The 21,151-nt window shown below is 44.8% G+C and overlaps 1 protein-coding gene across 6 annotated transcripts in view; it reads right to left on the bottom strand.

The window, feature by feature from the left end:
* Window positions 1-21,151, bottom strand: part of EXD1 (exonuclease 3'-5' domain containing 1) — a 44,285-nt gene that overhangs the window by 8,093 nt on the left and 15,041 nt on the right. For 5 of the 6 annotated variants that reach the window (XM_058427885.1, XM_032176231.2, XM_058427886.1 and 2 more), the window contains 5 exons: window positions 18,548-18,634; window positions 6,553-6,657; window positions 6,395-6,475; window positions 2,072-2,215; window positions 254-445 (listed from right to left, as the gene is read on the bottom strand). In XM_058427885.1, the coding sequence (XP_058283868.1) occupies window positions 254-445; window positions 2,072-2,215; window positions 6,395-6,475; window positions 6,553-6,657; window positions 18,548-18,634 (609 nt within the window). The remainder of the gene's footprint in view (window positions 1-253; window positions 446-2,071; window positions 2,216-6,394; window positions 6,476-6,552; window positions 6,658-18,547; window positions 18,635-21,151) is intronic. The other variant, XM_058427887.1, reaches the window with a different exon arrangement.

The raw sequence follows: 21,151 nt of genomic DNA, 5'->3' as shown, positions 1-21,151 counted from the left end.
ACAAATAAAATAAAATAACAATATGGAAATATTAAACTTACCCATTCTTAGACAGAAGTATTTCTTGGATACCTAACTTAACATTATGAAAAGGTGAGGGGATGGGTCAGGCCCAAGCTGTTGCCCCTTCAAGAGTATTCATCCCCAAGTTGGCCCCGTGAAAACTATTGTAGCTATGAAGAAAGGGTATCACTGTGTGTGCCTTCCTTCAGAAGGCAGAAAGGAGGTCCTGAAGACAGACGGCTGCACTTACCTCAGTGCCTCCAAGCCGGTCTGCAGACCCTTCACGATATGTGTTCAGGTAACCATCCACCAGGGTGGTTAGGTCAGACATCATCTCATCTAGGAGTGCCAAGCGAAGGGGTAACAGGTAGATAGCTTCCAGGGCCAAAATTTTCAGTAAAGAGGGTGAAACAGGTCGGATGAACCATACCTCTGGATTTTCCTGGAGACAATAAAACAATTTCCTCTGAATAGTAGGCAAGACTTTAAAGAAAATAACCGTTTAAGGCCGGGCGCAGTGGCTCACGCCTGTAATCCCAGCACTTTGGGAGGCTGTGGCAGGCAGATCACAAGGTCAAGACATCGAGACCATCCTGGCCAACATGGTGAAACCCCATCTCTGCTAAAAATACAAAAATTGGCCGGGCGCGGTGGCTCACGCTTGTAATCCCAGCACTTTGGGAGGCCGAGGCGGGCGGATCACGAGGTCGGGAGATCGAGACCACGGTGAAACCCCGTCTCTACTAAAAATACAAAAAATTAGCCGGGCGTGGTGGCGGGCGCCTGTAGTCCCAGCTACTCGGAGAGGCTGAGGCAGGAGAATGGCGTGAACCCGGGAGGCGGAGCTTGCAGTGAGCCGAGATTGCGCCACTGCACTCCAGCCTGGGTGATAGAGCGAGACTCCGTCTCAAAAAAAAAAAAAAAAAAAAAAAAAAAAAAAAAAAAAAAAAAAATACAAAAATTAGCTGGGCATGGTGGCACACGCCTGTAGTCCCAGATACTCAGGAGGCTGAGGCAGGAGAATTGCTTGAACCCGGGAGGCAGAGCTTGCAGGGTTGCAGTAAGCTGAGATTGTGCCACTGCACTCCAGCCTGGTGACAGAGCGAGATTCCGTCTCAAAAAAAAAAAAAAAAAAAAGAAAAGAAAAGAACGTTTAAAGTGTTACTTAATTTAAGACACTATCATTTTCTTCTATTATTACCTTCTACTTTCACACTATTGATAGTCTTTGAGCATACACACGCTTGCACACATACTCCTACATTAACAGTGTGTGTAACAGAGAAAGACAGGGGTAGAGGTTGGTCAATCAAGACTTCTCAAAGCTAGAGGCAGAAAACGTGATTATGTGAACAGAATTGCAGCCAACACAATTATGACCTAAGTTTGCATGCAAGGATGTCAGAAGCTAAAGAAAATTTACTTTACTTTCGGAGAAATAACTAGGGTGATTTTGCTTCCATTGCCTTGATCAAAATTCTCACAAAAATTTCCCCCTTGTCCCAGCTAGAAAATGTATTTAAGAGTCCTTATTTATTTATTTATTATTTTTTGAGACGGAGTCTCACTCTGTTGCCCAGGCTGGAGTGTAGTGGCACGATCTCAGCTCACCACAATGTCCGCCGCCCCTGCTCCCAACTCTGGGTTCAAGCAATTCTCCTGCCTCAGCCTCCCGAGTAGCTGAGATTACAGACGCCTTGCCACCATGCCCAGCTAATTTTTGTATTTTTAGTAGAGGCGAGATTTCACCATGTTAGTCAGGCTGGTCTTGAACTCTTGACCTCAGGTGATCCGCCCACCTCAGCCTCCCAAAGTGTTGGGATTATAGGCGTGAGCCACCGAGCCCGGCCTAAGACTGCTTGTTAATTGATAACCAACAAATCTGGATCCTGGCTTTTATCCACTTGAGACCAGATATAAACCATTCCCATTTGGCACAGTTAAGATTTTGGCAATGTTCATATGATTACATGGCAGCTGTCATTTTTCTACATAATAGGCTGATAATACTGCTCAGAAAACACTTGAAAAGAAAATAATGTCATACAGGACATCCTTTAACACTCACCTGAATTAGTTTTTGTCTCTTTTCTAGAAAGGAGAGATATTTAGGGGCTACTTTAAGGTGTTTGATTAAACTCTCCTGCAAAGTAGTAATGCAGTTTGGAAGATAGCCACCCGTTTCCATGGAAAACTGAAGTACATCTGCTACCTGTGGTATTTTAAAAAGACAAACAGACCAGTTGAATATATACAGAGAGCTATCTCATGCCAGAAATATATTTAGAGAAATGTCTAAATAACATTTTCCCCAAGGACCCACATGATAGACCATGTCATCAGGAAATTTAAAGTTGTTCAGCCAACTTATTCTGAAAAATGAGAAAAAAAAAACGGAATAAAAGCTCAATTTTTTTTTTTTTTTTTGAGGTGGAGTCTCGCTCTGTTGCCCAGGCTGGAGTGCAGTGGCACGATCTCAGCTCACTGCAACCTCCACTTCCCAGGTTCAAGTAATTCCCCTGCCTCAGCCTCCCGAGTAGCTGGGACTACAGGTGCAGGCTACCACGCCTGGCTAATTTTCAACTTTTTTTTTTTAAGAGACAGGGTCTTGCTATGTTGTCCAGGCTGGAGTGCAGTGGCTATTCACAGGCAGGATTCCACTACTGATGAGCACGGGGGTTCTGACCTGTTCCATATCTGACCTGGGCTCGTTCACCCTCACTTAGGCAACCTGGTAGTTCTCCCCACTCCTGGGAGGCCACCACATTGATGCCAATCTCAGCACAGGCACCCAATCAGCACAGCACCCTACAGTCCAAAACTCCTTAGCTCAAGCAATCTTCCCACTACAGCCTCCATAGTAACCATGACTACAGGCACAAGCCATCACACCCAGCAACCCAACTTTACTGTTTCCTTAACTACTTTCTTTTTTCTTTTCTTTTCCTGAGACAGAGTCTTCCTCTGTCGCCCAGAGCTGGAGTGCAACGGTGTGATCTTGGCTCATTGCAACCTCCACCTCCCAGATTCAAGCAGTTACCCTGCCTCAGCCTCCCGAGTAGCTGTGATTTCAGGTGCATGCCACCATGCCTGGCTAATTTTCATATTTTTAGTACAGACAGGGTTTCACCATGTTGGCCAGGATAGTCTCAATCTCTTGACCTCATGATCCGCCCGCTTTGGGCTCCCAAAGTGTTGGGATTACAGGCGTGAACCACCGCGCTAGGCATTTTTTTTTTTTTCTTTTTTTTTGAGATAGGGTCTTGCTCTATCTCCCAGGTTGGAGTACAATGCCACAATCATGGCTCACTGCAGCCTCAATCTTCCAAGTTCATGGGATCTTCCTGCCTCAGCCTCGAGTAGCTAGGACTACAGACACATCCCACTATGCCTGGCTAGTATTCTTAAAATTTTTTTTTTTTGAGACGGAGTCTCGCTCTGTCATCCAGGCTGGAGAGCAGTGGTGCGATCTCGGCTCACTGCAAGCTCCGCCTCCCGGGTTCACGCCATTCTCCTGCCTCAGCCTCTCTGAGTAGCTGGGACTACGAGCGCCCGCCACCACGCCCGGCTAATTTTTTGTATTTTTAGTAGAGACAGGGTTTCACCGTGGTCTCGATCTCCTGACCTCGTGATCCACCCACCTTGGCCTCCCAAAGTGCTAGGATTAGAAGCGTGAGCCACCGCGCCCGGCCTCTCAAAATTTTTTTGTAGAGAACGGTGTCACGCTATGTTGTTCAGGCTGATCTCGAATTCCTGGGCTCAAGCAATCCTCCTGTCTCGGCCTCCCAAAGTGTTGGGATTATGGGCGTGAGCCACTGCACCTAATGTTTTTTTTTTCCTCCTTGTGTTACAATACCTACCTGCCTTATGGTTATTTATTAGTCTGTTACCCTTTAGGGAATCAAGAAAGGAAGATAAAATTCAAGAATTATTTTTAGTGGGCTGAGAATGCATTCCTATAGTCCCAGCTAGTTGGGAGCTGAACCAGCAGGATCTCTTGAGCTCAGGAGTTTGAGGCCAGCATGGCAACATAGTGAGACTCCGTTTCTGGGGGGGAAAAATGTGCCTGGCATGTTGGCTCACGCCTGTAATCCCAGCAATTTGGGAAGCCAAGGCTAGAAGACTGTTTGAGGTCGGAAGTTCAAGACCAGCCTGGACAACATAGAGAGATCCCATATCTTAAAAAAAATTTAAAAATCAGCCAGGCATGGTGGTGTGTGCCTGTAGTCCCAGCTACTTGGGAGGCTGAAGTGGGAGGACGGCTTGAGCCCAGGACTTCGAGGCCACACTAGCAGAGAGCTATGATCATGCCACTGCACTCCAGCCTGGGCAACAGAGCTAGACCTTGTCTCAAAAAAAAAAATTACTTTTATTATCTACTGGTAACCAACAAAATTTTGTAAGAAAAGCTAATAAAATAAATAATTAAAATTATTTATCTATGTGTGGTAGGCTGGCCAATGGCCCCCAAAGATAACTACTTCATAACCACAGGAACCTGTGAATGTTATCTTACGTGCAAAAGGGACTTTGCAGCTGTGATTAAGTTAAGGATTTTGAGATGAGATTATCCTGAGTTACCCAGGTAGGCCCTAAATGGAATGACAAGTGATTTTTTTTTTTTTTTTTTTTTTGGTGAGACGGAGTCTCGCTCTGTCTCCCAGGCTGGAGTGCAGTGGCGCAATCTCAGCTTACTGCAAGCTCTGACTCCCGGGTTCGTGCCATTCTCCTGCCTCAGCCTCCCGAGTAGCTGGGACTACAGGTGTCTGCCACCACCACGCCCGGCTAATTTTTTGTATTTTTAGTAGAGACAGGGTTTCACTGTGTTAGTCAGGATGGTCTCAATCTCCTGACCTCGTGATCCACCCACTTTGGCCTCCCACAGTGTTGGGATTACAGGCATGAGCCACCGTGCCCGGCCTGAAAAGTGATTTTTTAAAGAGCAAGGCAGATGGAGATTTTACCACAGTCAGAGGAGAAGGTGATGTGATGATGGAGGCAGGGATTACAGGGATGCACTTTGAAAATGGAGGAAGGGGCTACAAGCCAAGGAATACAAGTGGCTGCTAGAAGCTGAAAAAGGCAAGGAAACTCTCTCTTCAGAAGAGCCTCTAGAAGAAACCAGCCCTTCAAGACACCTTGACTTTAGCCTAGTGAAAATGATTCAAGACTTCTGACCCTAAAACAATAAAATAATAAATTTGTATTGTTTTAGGCCACTAAATTTGTGGTGATTTATTACAGCAGCAATAAGAAACTAATACAGTGTTATAGAAAAAGAAGTTGGTGAAAATTCTGCTTCTTGGACTATGTAACTCTAAAAAGAAAAACATGAACAGATATGCCAAGGTCTTCATTAGACAATACATATAAGATCTAATCAAGAAGCCTAGTGGCCTCAAGGAAACAAACAGCAATTATGTTAGATTTTGGAGTAAGCATAAAAGCAATCTCTACAAATGGCAGCAAATACATTATAAATAGATACATAAACAGAAAAAGTGAACCAAATATAGTAACATAAAATTGAACTTTTAGAGATTGCTGCTCAAAAATAATTGGCCAACTTTTTAGTTCAATTTCTCTCCAAAGGCTCTAAGCTTGTGTAATCAAGATTTCCCTTTTACTGTCATAAACCGAAAAGACTAGAAGAACCTGAAGAAAACATAATGAAACTAGTGGTTTTACTGCTCTCACAGCCAACCCAGAAACCCAGATCAGCTCTAAGAGCCAGTAGAGGTTCATGCCTTTACTTGCGTGGCTGAGGCAGGAGGATGGCTTGAGAGTAAGAGTTTGAGACTAGCCTGGGCAACACAGTAAGACTCCACTTCTAAATAATAACAACAACAACAATAATGCTAGTAGAATCTAGGGATTTCTCATTTCTCTAAGGTCCCCTAGAGGACAGACGAATTATATCACTTCAGGCTGTTTTGGGCCCACATAGATTTAGGGGGCATATGCAAGACGACCTGTACCCCTAAGCTAGATGTCAGCTTGCCTTAATTGTTACATATGTGGTAAAGGCAGATATGTGATTGTTCATCTCATGCTATGTCTCCCATGTCAGCCTTCTGAATGATCCCTAAATTGCTCAAATTTCTGAATGCTATGCCGTCTGAATCTTACTTCTTTATTTGACAAATTCTGGAGCAAAATGAGGAAAACATCTTTATAAATAATTTCAAGCAACTTTACTGCAGTGCTTTTATAGAACACCAAATGTTCTCACATATTGTACAAACATTTTACATGAAAAGTGAGCAGAAATGGAGCACCAAAAAAAAAAAAATTTTTTTAAAAGACTTTCACTCATCAGATGACCAGACGAGCCCTTTTATCTACAGGAGCTGTATACAATGGTTTGAATCCAGTGCTTCCCTTCATGTACCTGTGTGTCAAAGACATTAGTCAGCAAAATTCCATACTGATGAGAGAGGCAATCAGAAAGCCAACGACAATCATGGATAACCTAAGGAATCAGAAGGGAACAGTCATTAGAACCTGGCTGCTAATCTTAATAGCACAGGAATTGGTTTATATACTTACCTTCAAAATTCTCTTGTCTTCTAATATCATCTGAAGTCCATTGTTGAAAGCTCGACTTCCCAGAAGGAAAATGTCAAATAAGTAAACTCGGCAATTTGTGGCCACCTACAACAGACCATCCAGACACACATACCATAGGATAAGAAAGAACTGAGGAACAGAAATTTGAGGATGAAGAGAAAAAGACATGTGATAAAATATCTAACATCTTCACTTTATTTATTTATTTATTTAGAGACAAAGTTTCGCTCTGTTGCCCAGGCTGGAGTGCAGTGGCACAATCATGGCTGACTGCAACCTTGCCTCCTGAGTTCAAGCAATTCTCCTGCCTCGGCCTCCTGATAGCTGTGATTACAGGCATGCGGCACCACGCCCAGCTAACTTTTTTTTTTTTTTTTTTTTTTGAGACAGAGTCTTGCTCTGTCACCCGGGCTGGAATGCAGTGGTGCGATCTCGGCTCACTGCAGCCTCTGCCTCCTGCGTTCAAGCAATTCTCCTGTCTCAGCCTCCCAAGTAGCTGGGATGACAGGTGCACGCCACCACACCCAGCTAAGTTTTGTTATTTTTAGTACAGAAGGGGTTTCACCATGTTGGCCAGGATGGTCTCGATCTCTTGACCTCATGATCCACCCGCCTTGGCCTCTCAAAGTGCTGGGATTACATGCGTGAGCGTCCGTGTCCAGCAAGAAGGGGTTTCACCATATTGGCCAGGCTGGTCTCGAACTCCTGACCTCAGGTGATCTACCCACCTTGGCCTCCCAAAGTGCTGGGATTACAGGCATGAGCCACTGCACCTGGCCAATTTTTAAAATTTTTTTGTAGAGATGGGGTTTCACCATGTTGGCCAGGTTGGTCTCAAACTCCTGACCTCAAATGATCCACCCGTATCAGCCTCCCAAAACTTTATTTTTTTTGAGACAGGGCCTTGCTCTGTCGCCCAGGCTGGATAACAGTGGCGTGATCTTGGCTCACTGCAACCTCCACCACCCAGGCTCTTGTGATTCTCCCACCTCAGCCTCCCAAGTACCTGGATTACAGGTGCCCACCACCACAACCAGCTGATTTTTGTATTTTTTGTAGAGACTAGGCTTTGCCATGTTGCCCAGGCTGGTTTCAAACTCCTAGGCTAAAGCAATCTGCCTGCCTCGGCCTTCCAAAATGCTGGGATTATAGGCGTGAGCCACCACGCCCCACCACATCTTCACTTGTAAATGATAGGTACTTGATTCTTAGAGAAAAGAGGTATAATTTGTTCTTAAGTAAAAAAAGTAAGACACAATCACTGTGATTTTCTTTTCTTTTTTTTTTTTTTTTTTGAGACGGAGTCTCGCCCTGTCGCCCAGGCTGAAGTGCAGTGGCATGATCTCGGCTCACTGCAATCTCCGCCGCCCGGGTTCTCGCCATTCTCCTGCCTCAGCCTCCCGAGTAGCTGGGACTATAGGCACCCGCCACCATGCCCTGCTAATTTTTTTTTTTTTTTTGTATTTTTAGTAGAGATGAGATTTCACCGTGTTAGCCAGGATGGTCTCGATCTCCTGACCTCTCCTCGTCTCGGCCTCCCAAAGTGCTGGGATTACAGGCATAAGCCACCACGCCCGGCCAATGATAGGTACTTGATTCTTGGAGAAAACAGGTAAAATTTGTTCTTAAGTAAAAAAAGTAAGACACAATCACTGCGATTTTCAAAAGGAAAGAAAAGGACAAGCTGGTGAAAGAGACTTTCCCTTTCTTTTTTTTTTTTTGAGACAGTTTCACTCCTGTTGCCCAGGCTGGAGTGCAATGGCGTGATCTTGGCTCACTGCAACCTCTGCCTCCCAGGTTCAAGCGATTCTCTTGCCTCCTGAGTAGCTGGGATTACAGGGGCCTGCCACCACATCTGGCTAATTTTTTTGTATATTTTAGTAGAGATGGGGTTTCACTATGTTGGCTAGGCTGGTCTCGAACTCCTGACCTCAGGTGATCCACCCACCTTGGCCTCCCAAAGTGCTGGGATTACAGGCATGAGACACCGCGCCTGGCCTTTTTTTTTTTTTTTTTTTTAAGACAGGGTCTTGCTCTGTCACCCAGGCTAGAGTGGAGTGTAGTGGTGCAATCACCGCTCACTGCAGCCTCCGCCTCCCATGCTCAGGTGATCCTCTGGCCTCAGTCTACCAAGTAGCTGGGACCACAGGTGCATGTCACTATGTTTGGCTACTTTTATTTATTTATTTTGAGATGGAGTCTTGCTCTGTCGCCCAGGCTGGAGTGCAATGGCACAATCTGGGCTCACTGCACCCGCCTCCCGGGTTCAAGTGATTCTCCTACCCCAGCCGCCTGAGTAGCTGGGATTCCAGGCGCCCACCACTACGTCCAGCTCATTTTTGTATTATTAGTAGAGACGGGGTTTCACCATGTTGGCCAGGCTGATCTCAAACTACTGACCTCAGGTGATCTGCCTGCTTCCGCCTCCCAAAGTGTTGGGATTACAGGCCTGAGCCACCATGGCCGAGACTTTCACTTGTTACAGTTTCAACTTTAATATGTTGCCAGTCTCTGCTGGGACTCCGTGGCTCATGCCTGTAATCCCAGCACTTTGGGAGGCTGAGGCGGGTGGATCACCTGAGGTCAAGAGTTCTACACCAGCCTGGCCAACATGGTGAAACCCCGCCTCTACTAAAAATGCAAAAAAAAAAAAAAATTAGCCAGGTGTGGTGGCAGGAGCCTGTAATCCCAGCTACTTGGGAGGCCGAGGCAGGAGCATCGCTTGAACCCTGGAGGTGGAGGTTGCAATGAGCCGAGATCGTGCCATCGTACTCCAGCCTGGAGGACAAGAGTGAGACTTTGTCTCAAAAAAAAAATAAATAAATAAATAAAAAAAAAATAAATAAATAAATAAATAAATTTTACCAGTCTTATCTATGGCATTCTAATTGTGAATTAAATATTTGGTTTTCCTTCTGATTTCCTGAAATATAACTCCTAAAACCCTTAGAATCTTGAAAGTGAGTGATAAGAGTGTTTTTTGTGTATTAATGGGATGACTGTTGCCTGGGGGCTCTGAGATGCTCCCAGAGTTTCAGGACAGGCACTGGTCACAGGAAAGACAAATGCATGATTAGAGGGCTGGGACTTTCATCCCCACTACCCAACCTCCAGGGAGGAGAAAGGGGCTGAAGGTTAAGTTGATCATGAATGGCCAATGACTTAATCATTTATGCCTACATAATGAAGCCTCCATTAAAAACCCCAAAGGGAGGCTGGGCAAGGTGGCTCACGCCTGTAATCGTAAGCACTTTGGGAGGCCAAGTTAGGAGGATCTCTTGAACCCAGGAGTTCAAGACCACCTGGAAAACTTATGGAGACCCCATCTGTACAAAAAACTTAAAAATCAGCTGAGCATGGTGGTGCACCTGTGGTCCCAGCTACTCGGGAGGCTGAGGTGGGAGGATCACTTGAGCCTAGGAGCTCCAGGTTGCAGTGAGCCGTGTTTGCACCACTGCACTCTGGCCTAGGTGATAGAGATAGACTCTCTTTTTATTTTTTAATTAAAAAAAATTTTTTCTTTTTGAGACAGAGTTTCGTTCTTGTTGCCCAGGCTGGAGTGCAATGGTGCAATCTCGGCTCACCGAAACCTCTGCCTCCTGGGTTCAAGTGATTCTCCTACCTCAGCCTCCCAAGTAGCTGGGATTACAGGTGCCTGCCACCACCCCCGGGTAATTTGTTGCATTTTTAGTAGGGACTAGATTTGGTGATCCACTCGCCCAGGCCTCCCAAAGTACTGGGATTTACAGGCGTGAGCCACCACATCTGGCCTTTTTTCTTTTTTGGAGATGGAGTCTTAATCTGTTGCCCAGGCTGGAGTGCAATGGCGTGATCTCAGCTCACTGCAACCTCCACCTCCTAGGAGCAATTCTCCTGCCTCAGCCTCCCAAGTAGCTGGGATTACAGATGCACGCCAACACACCCAGCTAATTTTGTATTTTTAGTAGAGACGGGATTTCACCTTGTTGACCAGGCTGGTCATGAACTCCTGACCTCAGGTGATCTGCCTGCCTTGGCCTCCCTGGGATTACAGGCGTGAGCCACCACACCTGGCCAAAAATTTTTTTAAATATGGAGATGGGGTCTCCTTATGTTGCCAAGGCTGATATTGAATTCTTCGACACAAGTGATCCACCCGTCTCAGCCTCCCAAAGTGCTGGGATTATAGGCATGCACCACCATGTTGGGCCCCTTTTTTTTCTTTTATTAATTTTTAAGAGTCTGTCAAAAAAAAAAAAAAAAAAAAAGGCCTAAATTCACAGTGCCTCTGGATAGCTGAGCAGGTTCCTGGAGGGGGTGGGTGGTGCACCCCTTCCTCCATACCTTGCCCTATATATCTCTTCCATCTAAGAGTTTATCTGTATCCTTTGTTTTATATACATATATATATTTGTTTTAGATATACATATTTGTTTTAGATATATTATATATTATATATATTGTGTTAGGTGTTACATATATTATATGATATATATCACATATCATATATGACATGTGATATATATCATACATGACATATGACATATATGATATAGCATATATATGACGTGATATATCATACATGACATATATGACATATATGACATATATGATATATATCATATATATGTGTTTTTTTTGAGACAGAGTCTGGCTCCCAAAGTATTGGAATTACAGACATTAGCCACCACACCACAAAAATTAGCCAGGCCTGGTGGTGTGCACCTGTAGCCCCAGCTACTCAAGAGGCTGAGGCACAAGAATCGCTGGAACTCAGGAGGCAGAGGTTGCAGTTAGCTGAGATTGTGCCACTGCACTCCAGCCTAGGTGACAGAGCAAGACTCTGGCTCAAAAAAATAAATTAAAAAAATTAAAAAAAGTGAACCCCTGATGTTTTCCCCTGCTACTTTAATTATAAAAATTGAATAGACACAGTATAAAAGTTTGGAAAATAATTATCTGCTGTACTATAAACTATGGTGAAGATATCTGACGAGAGATAAAGATTAAATATTTAAATAATTCAAAGTTAAGAAATGCTGTGGGAAATACTGACAGAAAGAAAGCAGATTAGGCAAAACAAAACAGAATAAAAATAAAGGTTTAAGAATTAAAGGTTGGCCGGGTGCGCTGGCTCAAGCCTGTAATCCCAGCACTTTGGGAGGCCGAGGCGGGCGGATCACGAGGTCAGGAGATCGAGACCATCCTGGCTAACACGGTGAAACCCTGTCTCTACTAAAAATACAAAAAAAATTAGCCGGGCGTGGTGGCGGGCGCCTGTAGTCCCAGCTACTCGGGAGGCTGAGGCAGGAGAATGGCGTGAACCCGGGAGGCGGAGCTTGCAGTGAGCCGAGATTGCGCCACTGCACTCCAGCCTGGGCGACAGAGCGAGACTCCGTCTCAAAAAAAAAAAAAAAAAAAAAAGAATTAAAGGTGCCAGATACTAAGAAAAGTGAGGAGCTGGAAACAGGGGGATAGGCTGAAGGTTTACATGAGGAGATGTAACCCCCAAAGTAATCCTCCCCCATTCCTCTCCCACTAAGGACAGATCGTGTATTCTCTGGATAAATCTAACCAGAGAGGCTCTGGGGTTGAGAATGTTTAGACAGAAGAGGGTAGAAGTTCAGCAGTGGCCTGAAAAATGAAAATCTGCACACTGAATTGTGAGCTTCTAGCCCTCTTTCCTTTGTTAAGACTCAGAAAATAATGCCCCAAAGCAAAGGCCTCTGAAACAGCCTCAGAAGTAAAAGTTTTTCTCTGACCTTCAGCCCTGCTGTCTCTTGGTCCCATTATTTCCTGAAGCTAGCCATAGAAACTAGAATTGTTCTCCCTGAAGGCGATCAGAGAAACCAGAACCCAGTTTCCCTAAAGCCAGCCATAAAACCTAAAAATAGGCCAGGTAAGGCAGCTCACACCTGTAATCCTAGCACTTTGAGAGGCCGAGGCGGGTGGATCACCTGAGGTCAGGAGTTCGACACCAGCCTGGCCAACATGGTGAAACTCTGTCTCTATCAAAAATATAAACATTAGCCGGGTGTGGCAGCACACTCCTGTAATCCAAGCTACTTGGGAGCCTGAGACGGGAGAATCGCTTGAAACCAGGAGGCGGAGGCTGCAGTAAGCCAAGATCATGCCATTACACTCCAGCCTGGGCAAAAGAGCAACACTTCGTCTCAAAAACAAAACAAAACAAAACAAAAAAACCCTAAAAATATTACTCTAGGGCAGGTGCGGTGGCTCACACCTGTAATCTCAGCACTTTGGGAGGCCAAGGAAGGAGGATCACTTGAGCTCAGGAGTTCAAGACCAGCCTGGGCAATATAGCAAGACCTTGTCTCTATTAAAAATTAAGAAAGGTAGGGTACAGTAGCTCATGCCTGTAACCCTAGCACTCTGGGAGGCCGAGGCAGGCGGATTGCCTGAGCTCAGGAGTTTGAGACCAGCCTGGGCAACACGGTGAAACCCCATCTCTACTAAAATACAAAAAAAATTAGCCAGGCGTGGTGGCACGCACTTGTAGTCCCAGCTACTCGGGAGGCTGAGGCAGGAGAATTGCTTGAACCAGGGAGGCGGAGGTGCAGTGAGCCAAGATCACGCCACTGCACCCCAGCCTGGGCGACATAGCAAGACTCTGTCTCCCAAAAAAAAAAAAAAAAATCGGCCGGGCACGGTGGCCCATGCCTGTAATCCCAGCACTTTCGGAGGCCAGGGCAGGCGGATCACCTGAGGTTGGGAGTTCAAGACCAGCCTGGCCAACATGGTGAAACCCTGTCTCTACTAAAAATGCAAAAATTAGCCGGGCATGGTGGTGGGCACCTATAATCCCAGCTACTGGGAAGGCTGAGGCAGGAGAATCGCTGGAACCCAGGAGACGGAGGCTGCAGTGAGCCAAGATGGTGCCACTGCACTCCAGCCTCGGCAACAGAGCAAGATTCCATCTCAAAAACAAAAAACAAACAAAAATTAGCCAGGTGTGGTAGTATGCACCTACAGTCCCAAGTAGTCCAGCTACTTGGGAGGCTGGGACAGGAGGATCTCTTGAGCCCAGGAGTTCAAGGCTGAAGTGAGCTATGATGGAGCCACTATACTCCAGCCTGGGCAACAGAGACTCTATCTCAAAAAATGTATGTACTTGTATATATACATATACATATATATATACACATATACACATACACACACACATATATATAAAACTTTGCCTCTGTATGTAAAAAAGGGCCATAAAAAATGATCTGACCCACCTTATTTGACAGTAGGTCATAGATACCCATTCTAGAGAGGGTCCTGCTGCATACCAGGAAAGAAGAAATACATGCTATGAGAGCCAAGACGAATCTAGACCGACAGGCCTTGCTGGGTTTCCCAGTCTATTAACATTAGATCATATCCTTTTTGTTCAATCATATTTCTCCATAGCTGTCCATACTTTGTTGAACCTAAACATAAAAATGGACAATTACCCCTGTATCTTTGAGTCTTCGTTCTGAAGGTTCTCACGTATGCGTTAAATAAATTTGTTGTGTCTTTTCTCCTCTTAATCTGCCTTTTTATGAGTTAATTTTTCAGCAAACCTACAGAGGGCAAAGGGAAAATTTTCCCTTGGCCCCTACATCTTGCAGCTTCCAGGCTTGAGAAAACAGCCTGCACTGGAACAGTAGGGTAGAGGGCTCCAGGAGAGATGACTTTAAGACAAAAATGCAACATAGGTTAGCAGAACAGTGTTTTTGTTTGTTTGTTTGTTTGTTTGTTGAGACAGGGTCTCACTCTCACATGCATGAGAAACCATGCTTGGCCCTAGCCCACTAAATTTAAGCATGTGAAAAAATTGTATGCCATCCTTAAAGATATGGAACAGCTTAGTCACAGGTATAAAGAAAACAAAGTTGGTTGGGTGCAGTGGCTCATGCCTGTAATCCCAGCAATTTGGAAGGCTGAGCTGCGTAGATTGCTTGAGTCTGGGAGTTTGAGACCAGCCTGGGCAACATGGTGAAACCCTGTCTCCACAAAAAATACAAAAAGTTAGCTATCATGGTGGGATGTGCCTGTAGTCCCATTTGGGCAACAGAGTGAGACCCCGTCTCAAAAAAGTAAGGAAGGAGGGAAGGAGAGAAGGAGAGAAGGAAGGAAGGGAGAGAGGGAAGGAAGGAGGGAAAGGCAGAAGGGAGGGAGGGAGGGAGGGAGGAATAAAATGAGGCAGTTACTAACTATGTAAAATAAAAGTTGTTCAAGAAAAGAAACGATTCTCCTTGGCTCAGCAGAGAGTTATCATTACAGTCTTAATAGCATATAGACTAAATTTGGTCTTTTTTTTTTTTTTTTTTGAGATGGAGTCTCACTCGTCACCCAAGCTGGAGTGCAAGGGCACGATCTTGGCTCACTGCAACCTCCACTTCTGAAGTTCAAGTGATTCTCTTGCCTCAGCCTCCCATAAATTCTGAATTCTATCTTAGTAAAAAATTGTGACATAACTAAGTTAGAAAGACCTAGGGAAGAGTGGGTGCAATAAAGGAGCAAAATCTTTATTTATCATAATAAAATTGAATAGATTATTTGTAAAACTGATAAATCAAGAGAAAGCAATAAGCATGTTATTAGAAACAGGAAAATCCGAGCCAGGGGAGGTGGCTCAGGCCTGTAATCCCAGCACTTTGGGAGGCCAAGGCAGGCAGATCACTTGAGGTTAGAAGTTCGAGACCAGCCTGGCCACATGGTAAAATCCTGTCTCTACTAAAAATACAATAATTAGCCAGGCGTAGAGGTGAGTGCCTATAATTCCAGCTACCTGGGAGGCTGAGGCAGGAGAATACCTTGAACCTGAGAGGCAGAGATTCAGTACAGTGAGCCAAGAGATTGCACCACTGCACTCCAGCCTGGGCAACAGAGAGACCCTGTCTCGAAAAAAAAAAAAAGAAACAGGAAAACAGCAGAAACTACATTTCAATGTGTTAAAAGTAGTTGACTCCCCTAATGTTTGTCGAAGTATTTTGTAAATTGTAAAGTACTGCACAAATATAACAATCCTGTTATCCAATTCTTTTTTTTTTTTTTTTGAGAAGGAGTCTAGCTGTGTTGCCCAGGTTGGAGTGCAGTGGAACGATCGCGGCTCAATGAAACCTCCTCCTCCCGGGTCCAAGTGATCCGCCTGCCTCAGCACCATTAGTAGCTAGGATTACAGACATGCGCCACCATGCCCGGCTAATTTTTGTATTTTTAATAGAGACAGGGTTTCACCACGTTGGCCAGGCTAATCTCGAACTTCTGACCTTGTGATCTGCCCACCTCAGCCTCCCAAAGTGCTGGGATTACAGGTGTGAGCCACTGTGCCTGGCCTATTCAACTCTTTTTTTTTTTTTTTTTTTTTAAAGTAGTGCCTCTAAGCCAGGTGTGGTGGCTCACGCCCAGCACTTTGGGAGGCTGAGGTGGGCGGATCACGAGGTCAGGAGTTCGAGACCAGCCTGGCCAACGTGGTGAAACCCCGTCTCTACTAAAAATACAAAAATTAGCCGAGTGTGGTGGCGGGAGCCTGTAGTCCCAGCTACTCTGGAGGCTGAGGCAGGAGAATCTCTTGAACTTAGGAGGCAGAGGTTGCAGTGAGCCGAGATTGTGCCATTGCACTGTAGCCTGGGCGACAGTGCGAAACTCCATCTCAAAAAAAAGTAGTGCCTCTGGCAGGGTGTGGTGGCTCATGCCTGTGATCCCAGCACTATGGGAGGCCAAGGCGGGTGGATCACCTGAGGTCAGGAGTTCGAGACCAGCCTGACCAAAATGGAGAAACCCCGTCTCTACTAAAAATACATTAGCCGGGCGTGGTGGCACATGCCTGTAATCTCAGCTACTCGGGAGGGGCTGAGGCAGGAGAATTGCTTGAACTCGGGAGGCGGAGGTTGTGGTGAGCCGAGATCCTGCCACTACTCTCCAGCCTCCAGGCAACAAGAGCAAAATTCCATCTCAAAAAATAATAATAATAAAAAAATAAAAGTAGTGCCTCTGAAGTGGAGTGGAGATTTTTTTTCTCTTAAATTTGATTTTTTTCTTTTGCTTTTAATACAAGTGCACATGATGCTTTTAGTTAAAAAATTAAACACACAAGCCCAAGGATCTGGTTGGGGAAAACGTGTCCATTAATTTGCTTCCAGTTGCAGAAAGGACAGCTGTAGGCCAGGCACAGTGGCTCACACCTGTAATCCCAGCACTTTGGGAGGTTGAGGTGGGCAGATCACCTGAGGCCAGGAATTCAAGACCAGCCTGGTCAACATGGTGAAACCCCATATCTACTAAAAAGACAAAAATTAGCCAGGCATGTTGGCTCATGCCTGTAATCCCAGCTACTCAGGAGGCTGAGGCACAAGAATCACTTGAACCTGGGAGGCGGAGGTTGTAGTGAACCAAGATTGTGTCACTGCACTCCAGCCCATGCAACAGAGCGAGACCCTGCCTCAAAAAAAAAAAAAAAAAAAAAAAAAAAAGAAAAGAAAAGAAAAGAAAGAAAGAAAGAAAGAAAGAAAGAAAGAAAGAAAGAAAGAAAGAAAGAAAACAAAAAGAAAGGACAGCCGTAGCCAACTGCATGTTCCTCTGATACCCAGAAAACCAAAGGGGACAATTTAGGAAATAACCTAGAACTGCCCAGACCTGTGTTACCAGAAGTCTACTCTCTTTTGTTTTGGTAGATAGAAGTTTAGGGTTGTTTTAAGTAATTTGTATTTGTGCTGCTAATTCAAACCTAGTCATCTAAAAGCTAAGCTTGGCTAGCTGCAGTGGCTCATGCCTGTAACCCCAGCACTTTGCGGTTAGGCTGACTCAGAAGGATTGCTTGAGACCAGGAGTTTGAGACCAGCGTGGACAATATAGGGAGACCTCATCTCTGGAAAAAAAAAAAAAAAAAGTAAAGGAAGAGGGCCCCAAAAGCTATCCACCCTCTAGCTATTCTTCAAGGCTAACTACAAACTTTTAAAAAATATTGGCCAGGGGTGGTGGCTCACGCCTGTAATCCTAGCACTTTGGGAGGCCAAGGTGGGTGGATCACTTGAGATCAGGAGTTTGTGACCAGCCTGGCCAACATGGTGAAACCCCATCTCTACTAAAAACACAAAATTAGCCAGGTGTGGTGGCACGTGCCTGTAGTCCCAGCTACACAGGAGGCTGAGGCAGGAGAATCGCTTGAACCCAGGAGGCGGAGGTTGTGGTGAGCTGAGATCGCATCATTACACTCCAGCCTGGGCAACAAGGGCAAGACTTTGTCTCAAAATAATAATAATAATAATAGTAGTAATAATAGAGATCCTCATCTAGTATCTCCCAGGTCCAGGGAAACTAAAATGACATGGTGAGAAACCTGCTGTGGAAAGCTACCACCTCAGAATGAAAAGAGACGACACTATTCATAGAACTAAGGTGATAGAACAGAGCTGGGAAAGACCTCCGGCAGAGCCCGAGAGACAGCACTAATGGCTTTAACAGTGAACCTATTCTTGTTACTGAGCTTAAAAAAAAAAAAAGTGAATCTATAAAGAGACAGAAGCTCTCTCCTTTTGAAAAGAGTAAAGTGAGTACCAGGAGAAGGAAGAACATTCCAACAAGTTATGCAACAATGACACTAGGGTGACAGAAAGAAGACAATTAATAAATCTACCAGTGAGCCAGGTGCAGTGGCCTATCCCTGTAATCCTAGTGACTAGGGGGGCTAAGGCAAGAGGATTACATGAGGCGAGGAGTTTGAGATCAGCCTGGGCAACGCAACAAGACCCCATCTCAAAAAAACAAAGCTGGGTGTGGTGACACTCATCTGTAGTCCCAGCTACTCAGGAGGCTAAAGTGAGGATAGACAGCATGAGCCCAGGAGTTCAATGCTGCAGTGAGCTATGATCTGCACTGTGGCCTCAGTGACAGAGTGAGACCCCATCTCTAAAATACAGTTTTCAAAAAGAAAGAAAGAAAAAATCTACTAGTGGCTCTATAATTACTTCAAAATAAAAAGTTTTCAAAAATCTTTGACCTGCAGCCAGCACAGTTTGCCATGGCGACACATATTCGCTCCTTCTGCTGCCACACTCAGGACATTCTGCTTCTTGATATGGAGTATCTGGTAAGAAAAAGAAGGAAAGGAAAAACTTTCAGGGGATAAATGTTGGCATGATAACATCATGATTGGCACAAGTACAATGGTCAGCAGTAAACAAAGTGCATCATCTTTGTCAAACTTACAAAATTTGATTAATCCAAAACAGTCTGTTTTACACACACACATCAATCAGCACTGAATACTTCTGATTCTTTTTTTCTGTTTTAGCAAAAGTGTTCCACAGCTGGAAAATAAATCACTCAGACCCCAAATGACAATAAAAGTTGAAAACTCAGACACCTTTTGTTACCACTGATGCTACAGAGAAAGAATCATAATCTCTTTTTATTTTTTAAATTGAGACAGAGTTTCACTCTTGTTGCCAGGCTGGAGTGCAATGGCACGATCTTGACTCACTGCAACCTCCACCTCTCGGTGGATCAAGAGAATCAAGTGATTCTCTTCCCTCAACCTCCCAAGTAGCTGGGATTACAGGCATGCACCACCACGACCAGCTAATTTTGTATTTTTAGTAGTGACAGGGTGTCGCTATGTTGGTCAGGCTGGTCTCAAACTCCTGACCTCAAGTGATCTACCCGCCTTGGCCTCTCAAAATGCTGGGATTACGGGTGTGAGCTACCAAGCCTGGCCCTGAATTATAATCTTTAAGACAAGATTCCTTATGCAAACTATGGCATGCCCTAACACAGGGCAATTTACCACAACTGAAAGGAATATATGTGGTGGCTAAGTCTCAGAGTATCCACTGCTCAGAAAGACAGAAACAAGGACTCTTCAGGTCCCTTAAAGCCTCGGATTCACCGAATTACTCAAAACTGAAATAGCAGCCGGGCACCGTGGCTCATGCCTATAATCCCAGCACTTTGGGAGGCTGAGGAAGGAGGATCGCTTGAGCCCAAGGGTTTCAGACCAGACTGGGCAGAACAGTGTCTGTACAAAAAATACAAAAAATTATCCAGGCATGGTGGTGCACACCTGCAGTGTAGCCCCAGCTACTCAGGAGGCTAAAGTGGGAGGATCACTTGAGCCTGGGAGGCTGAGGCTGCAGTGAGCCATGGTGATGCACTTCAGCCTGTGTAAAAAAAAAAAAAAACACAAAAAAAACTGAAAGAGTGGTACCCCAGGTACAGACTCTTGTCCTTTGATTATCTATAATCTTACCCTATTTCATTATACAATTCTATAATCCTTAATCCATAATTCATAAAAATATTTGCATGATAAAAGATTCCCCCCATTTTATAGGTAGATAAATTATTCAATAACAGAAAGGCATAGTAATTTACACTAGCAACATATCTCCCTTTAGAGAGCATAAAGTGTTCTCAATTCTGAGTATCTTTCATCAATGATGAGAAAATGGCACTGAATTTCAGCTTCATTCCCAATCAGATGGCTGCAGAACTGGCAACAAAAGCTGCATTCTCTGTTGATGAGAATTCCTAATTACCTCTTCAAACTTCCAGAGCAAAAGCTTTTTTGTTGTTGTTTTTTTGTTTTGTTTTGTTTTTTTGAGACAGTCTCACGCTGTCCTTCAGGCTGGAGTGCAGATCATAGCTCACTGTGGCATGAACTCCTGGGCTCAAGCTATCCTCCTACTTTAGCTTCCTGCAGCCTCGACCTCCAGGGCTTAGCTGATCCTCTCATCTCAGCCTCCCGGGTAGCTGGAACTACAGACCTGTGCCACTATGCCCAGCTAATTTTTTGTATTTTTTGTAGAGGTGGGTTTGCCTTGTTGCCCAGGCTGGTCTGTAACTCCTGGGCTCAAGTGATCTGCCTGCCTTGGCCTCCAAAAGTGCTGTTATTCCAAGAGTGAGCCACCACTCCTGGCCACAAGTTCTTACCCTCATTTTGTTTTTATTGTTGTCACGGACCCTTTAAAGAATCTGTTGATACATAAATAATTCTTACAACTCAATGATAAAAATAATTATTTCAACTCAATTAAAAAATAGGAAAAGGTTTGGGCATGGTGGCTCATGCCTGTAATCCTAGCACTGAGGGAGGCTGAGGAGGACAGATTACTTGAGCCCAGGAGTTCGAGACCAGCCAGGGCAACATAGTGAGAAATTGTCTTTACACAAAATACAAAAATTAAGGCTGGGCGCAGTGGCTCACGCCTGTAATCCCAGTACTTTGGGAGGCCAAGGAAGACAGACTGCTTGAGTCCAGGAGTTCAAGACTAGCTTGGGGAACATAGCAAGACCTCATCTCTTAAAAAAAAAAAAGAGCTGGGCATGGTGGTACACGCTTATAGTCCAAGTTACTCAGGAGGCTGAGGTGGGAGGATTGCTAGAGATCCTAGGAGGTGGAGGTTGCAGTGAGCCAAGATCATGCCACTGCACTCCAGCCTGGGCTAACAAGCGAGACTCTGTCTTAAAAAATAAAAGGCAAAGGATCTAAATAGACATTTCTCCAAAGAAGTTATACAAACAGCTAGTAAGCTCATGGAAATGTTCAACATCATTAGCCATCACAGAAATGCAAATCAAAACCACAATAAGATACCACTTCATA

This window comes from Hylobates moloch, unplaced genomic scaffold (assembly GCF_009828535.3).
Source record: "Hylobates moloch isolate HMO894 unplaced genomic scaffold, HMol_V3 SCAFFOLD_14, whole genome shotgun sequence".
Taxonomy (NCBI): domain Eukaryota; kingdom Metazoa; phylum Chordata; class Mammalia; order Primates; family Hylobatidae; genus Hylobates; species Hylobates moloch.
The sequence above is the reverse complement of the archived record's forward strand: the minus strand, read 5'-3'. Positions and strand labels throughout refer to the sequence as shown.